Source organism: Trachymyrmex septentrionalis, unplaced genomic scaffold (assembly GCF_001594115.1).
Source record: "Trachymyrmex septentrionalis isolate Tsep2-gDNA-1 unplaced genomic scaffold, Tsep1.0 scaffold86, whole genome shotgun sequence".
Lineage (NCBI taxonomy): Eukaryota > Metazoa > Arthropoda > Insecta > Hymenoptera > Formicidae > Trachymyrmex > Trachymyrmex septentrionalis.
Window position 1 is genome coordinate 357,095 of NW_017306049.1, and position 6,002 is coordinate 363,096.

The 6,002-nt window shown below is 30.7% G+C and overlaps 1 protein-coding gene across 2 annotated transcripts in view; it reads left to right on the forward strand.

Annotated features, from left to right (window-relative positions):
- Positions 1-1,100, forward strand: part of LOC108755207 — a 15,233-nt gene extending 14,133 nt beyond the window's left edge. For both annotated transcript variants that reach the window (XM_018498094.1, XM_018498095.1), the window contains exon 4: positions 273-1,100. In XM_018498094.1, coding sequence (XP_018353596.1) covers positions 273-317 — 45 coding nt within the window. In that variant the 3' untranslated portion in view covers positions 318-1,100. The remainder of the gene's footprint in view (positions 1-272) is intronic.
- The last annotated feature ends 4,902 nt before the right edge of the window (positions 1,101-6,002 follow it).

Genomic DNA, 6,002 nt, shown 5'->3' on the forward strand with positions numbered 1-6,002 from the left:
TAGATTTACATACACTGCTAGCCAAATATTTGAGGCCATATGTAAGAGTGTGTGTGTGTGTGTGTGTATACACACACACACACACACACTCTTACATATGGCCTCAAATATTTGGCTAGCAGTGTATGTAAATCTACAAGTAGAGGGACTCGATGACGCTATCGCGGTAATACATTTGCGAGAATCGCCAGTGTCGCCTATGTAGTTCGTAATTATCCAAATCTGTCATCTCAATATCGGAACTAATTTTATTTCCTCTATTCTAATTGCAGAAGGAGGATTCGCGGGAGGAGCAAAGGGACTACCAATTGATTTAATTCATATACTTGGTGTAGCTCGAGAATGAGGCGAAAGTCAGGAAAGAGAAGCGGAGGACAGACAACTGGGGGAGAAAGAGCGTGCTAGAGACAAAAGAGAAAGAGATAGTGAAATAAGAGAGAAGGAGGAAGTAGAGTATAATTAAAAAGATACATACATATACACGAACACACACATACATACACACACATACATGCGTACACGCACATTTAATTTGATCTCTCAGCCGTGATCCGTCGACAGCGTACTATTACGGATAGCCTCCGTCCGAGAGCTTCCAATTTTCTTATTAATTTACGCCTTATTTAAGAAATAAGTAATCTATTGACAAGCATAGGAAATGTACGTTACATGCGTGCTTAAGATTTAAACGGCAACAGCGGGAGATAACGAAAGCGTACAGCAAATTACTGTGCAAAGTGCCGATGTCCTTGGGGGGAAAAACGGCACGATCGTATCCAGACTGCGTTCTTTATTTAAGTATTCGAGGCTTAACGAGAAAACAGTATTTTACATGTGAACGCCGTTGTAGTATTCGCGTATAATGTGTAATTCGCAAGATTCATTCTCAACACTTGGATGTTTTTTGCCAGCGAATTCAAGATCATATTTAGATCATACTGAGTTTTCATTTGTATTTAGTCGGTTATCACTTTCATTGTATGAAACACTTAGATCTTCTCATAAAAAGACAAATAATTATTCCTATCGCACTCAGAAAAAAAGGACATAGTGATAGCAATTACACGTATAAGACAATCATACAAGTTTTATGTATGTATAGAGAATTAACACAATATATATAATTGAATAAACTATTTTATAGTTGTTGCAACTATAAAATAGTTTATTCAACTACAATATATATGTACATAATTGATTCTATATTAAAACTTATAGTTATCTGCATCTTTATAGTCATCATCATTATATGTTTTTTTCTGAATGTGGCTTTTCTTGATCACGTCGGATTTAGTTGGCTGCTGTAAGTTATGTGAAATGTTTAAATGATAATTTCGTAAGAAAGTACAAAATTATTCTAATTTTTTTTTATCGCGTCGATTTTCTTTTTCGCGTGAAATGCGCAATCACATTAACGCACGAAACGGAAGTCGAGAAACAAGGAGGAACGTCTATAGGTTCACTTTTATATATATGAAAAAGTTAAGTCTTCACCACATAAATCTCAATTTTAAAAAATTCTCAGAATATCTCATAATATTTTAAAAAATTTGTTATATTTTAAATTTATGAAAATTTCTGAGAAAAATGCCTTAAACTATTTCAAATTTTTTAAAGTTTTCTTCAGAATTATAGAAATGAGAAATCTTAATCTTAGAATATTTCAGAATTTATATAAGAATATTAGAAAAGATATAAACATTTCCTCTACTTCTGAAAAATTTTAATGTATAAAAAAAATCTAAGAAATTTTCTAAAGATTTATAAAGTTATATAGGAATTGTAAAAAAATGCTAATATAAAAATTTTATGAAAAATTCTAAGATAAATTTTTAACAGAGAAGTGTATCATATAATTTTTTTTTGCTACTGTAATCGACTAAATCCAACGTGGAATTTTTGCAATGTAATGATCGATCGAGCTGTATTTTGTAGATTCTTTTTCTGAAGAATAAATTGAAGATAATTGCGCTAATCAACTTACAAATTAATTTATAATTGTGAGCGCGTTTATGATGAAACTATCAAGAGTGACGAGAAACATCTAAAGAATCTTGCGAATTTATTTTAGCGAGTTTCCTTTGAATTAAGGCGATTATGCAGACAATTCATCGAAATTAATGTCTGCTTTGCGTCTTCTTCTGCATACGAAGGATCAAGGTTAACGTTTAATCGCAGATCTTAAAGCTCTTACGTCGTAATACGAGCGGCACGTATTGCATTCCGGGCTCGGCCATGTGTACGTATATAATTCTTATTTAATTTTTTCTCTTTGTACAATGTTAATGATTATAATTTACGTTAGATTAAAGAAACATATTAATTTATGGAATTAATCGCAATGACGTATCGAAAGAGAGTAAAGTTTAATGCGAATTATCTTAGTATATTGTTAATCCGAGCTCTAGACGAATTTTATTTATTTTGTAAGTTTGATTTTTGGAGATTATTTTAGGTATTATTAATATGAATTGATTCGCGCTGTGCTTCGCGAATCTACGTTCCTTACTATTTACTATTTATTGTCATTTATAATGTTTACTATTTTACTTGTATACTTATTTTTATTGTGTATTTATTTATTTATTTATTTACCTATTTATTTATTTATTTATTTATTTATTAGATATGGGAACGATTATGCATGAATTTTTTAGAATATAAATTTTGTAAATCGATTACTGTGAAAAGATTTTCACTGTATCGAGATATTTATGTTCTTTTCTACTAATAACGTCGTCGGATTACTTTGAATAAACATGTATATGCGATTATGAATGCAATAAAAAGAATTAATCCATTGATGCAATTTATTCTCGTTTTTTATTGTATCCTGTCCGCTTTTGTAGCTTTCCATAACAAAGTACTGTCTGAAATTATTATGGCATTCTTCAAATTCTAAAACAAATACAACGAGAAGAAGACATTGATCAAAAACATTTAACAAATGCTAATTCGACATCCAGACAAAATTTATTTATTCTATGAATTTACAAATTATTTTAGATATAATTACGTAAAAAAAAAAAAAGGATTTTGCAGTACATTACTATTTATAAGTTCAGGAATACTCATAATTTTTTTGCATCTTATGCAAGGTTAAGTTTAAAAAAAGTCTTTAAAAAATTTTGAAAAATTTATTATAAATTGAGAACATAAAAAGAAAAAGGACAAAATACATAAAAATGGATAAAACGTACGTTTCTAATGGAAATTTCACTTTTATTGAAAAGACAATTTAAAAACATCTTTTCATCATCTTTCTACAGTTGTCTTTTCGGCAAAACGAAAAGTCAATTAAAAGATATCTTTTCATATTACCAAAAAGAGAGAGAGAAAGAAATTAGAAAATTACAGTTTTGTTATCGGCTTCTCTGGCGACTCGTAACAATATTTGCTTTATATAAAAGCTTTATACTTTGTACGTATGAAACAAGTTTCGCTCGCATTACAGATTAAATGGAAGAACAATATCCTAGCAAACCAAAATGTAACTGTAACATAACTTAGAGAACACACAGAAAAAACAATTATATATTTCATGATTATGGAGACGATATGTTTAAATATCGTATAATTTTGAGGATATTATACTTTAGAAGAAAGATATATTTTTTCATCACATTGTATAATTATTTAAAAATGCAATCTAACACATACTCGTACATACCTCAAAATATACATAATATAAATACATAATATAAATCATCACAACTGATATGCATAATATAAAATATAAAAGATCACAACTGTAATCTTTCAGCAATTTAATGAATGTTATATGATTGATACTGATCTAAAATATGTATTACGTTGAATTCAATTTCCAGTGAATCATTCCAAGAGTGCATTTGAGGAGATGTTAATAGCATTTTTTGTGTCATTCTATCTTTGTTTTACATCTAAACAATATAGATGGGATAACACAAATTTTAATAAATCCGTATTACAAATCAAACTAACCAAAATTCCTTATAAATCAAAAAACTGGAAAGGATACGGGCAGTAGGAGTCAAGCGCAGAAGACGTCGCGCAAATAATATATCTATGAAGTGTGAAACTTCTTTACTCACTAAAACGCGCTTACATGTTTCGGCTCAATTTTGAACCCTCCTGAGAGACAACACAAATTAATAAAAACTGTGAATAAAAATTATTCTATCATAATGAGCTCCCCTACCTGAAGAATTTAAACACCAAAAAGAGTGAAAGAAAAAGACAAAAGAAAAATGAACGAAAAAAAGGAAATAATGGAAATATCGAAATAGAGAATATGAAAAACTAATTTATCAAAAACCTTTAAGATTATAATTAATTATCTCGAAAATAAAGCTCACCCTGATCACAAATCACAAACTATAATATATATATCACAAACTATGAATTATTCAAAAATCAGTTCTCGATATTTTGGCCAGTCAGTATCAGACATAGTGAGTCACTTTTAGTTTTAGCTAGTATTATTGAAGCTTACAAATAAAAAATTTCATTTATTGAAACGTTAATCAATTCCATGAAAATAAAAGTTGGAAAGTAATCAAAAATCACACCAGAAAGACTCATTACTGCGTATGAACGACACTGACTGACTAGACGTAATAACAACCCAAGTCTTTATAGTTTGTCTATGATTGGGAGATAGGCCTTGGGAAGCCCCTCCATATCCGTCTGCAAGTTGAGTCCGTGTGTGTCTGTCTCTTGATGAATATCATCTCCGAAATCAATCTCTTCCTATAGTGAGGCTCCTCATCCAGTACTGTAACGTTGTCCCAATCAAAATCATAATCTTCTTGTTCTGATGTTCCGTTATGACATTACGGATAGAGATGTTCCATCTGATGTGATTCTTATGCTCCGTGATTCTTGACTTCAGCTGTCTACACGTTTGTCCCATAAAACTTGCATAACTTGCAACTCTTACACGAGATCTTATAAACAACATTCGACTTCTTGTCACGCGATAAAAGGTCCTTATATATCCTAATAAATTCTCGCAATAGTATTATAGAATGATACCCTCATACGCTCGCTATTCAATCTGCTAAACTTCTCAGTAATACTACGAACGAAAGGAACAATGAACCACGAAGGTTGCACTGCTTCTACCCTATTATCATTAACAACACTCTTCCTATTTCTAGCCATAATAATTTTCTTCAAACGATTGTTAATATTCTCAAATATAAAGTTCAATGGATAATCATTCTCTAACAATACTTTAATAATAAAACACAAATTATCGAGGTAAAATTTAAGATTCGAAAGCAAAACTACCCTATCAACTAATCCCGCGATTGTACCTATTTTTTGAGAAACAAGATGCTGTGACCAAAAATTCAAATATCTACCCGAAAAAGTCGGCTGTGATACCAATTGAACTCTATCAACTCATTATCCCTAATCACTGTAACATCCAAAAAATGCAATCTATCACCACCTATCTCTATAGTGAACTGAAGCCTAGGATGTTGAAAATTAAAAATATCAAGAATGGAACTAACCGAAGACGCAGGTGCCGCCAATAATATTATATGTCGTCAACAAACTTATAGTAAAAGGGCAACAAAAACCGAATCAAAGACAAAGCTCTAACCTCCAGCTTTTGCGTAACTAGATCCGCAATGACGAGAGATAACGGAGAGCCCATAGGAGTTCCGTAATTCTGTCTATATATAATACTATCAAAAACAAAGAAAGTTACTATATAGAAATTAGAATCTCAAACAAACTGAACTACTTTGATAAATTCCTCCTCCGGTAAACAATCTCTAGAAATAAATCGCCAATGGTCTTTAATCCATCGCATAGTTAATGGAGACGTTAGTAAAGAAGCTCACAACATCCAGTGACATTAACTGAAATTCAAACGTCTACCATCAAGTTTCTTAACAAGTTTAAAACTATTTTTGATGCAACTATCTGCCTTAGGAATTATTTTTTTATGAAAGGCTATTTATCGAAGAAATATATATAATATATACAATATATAATATGTATATATT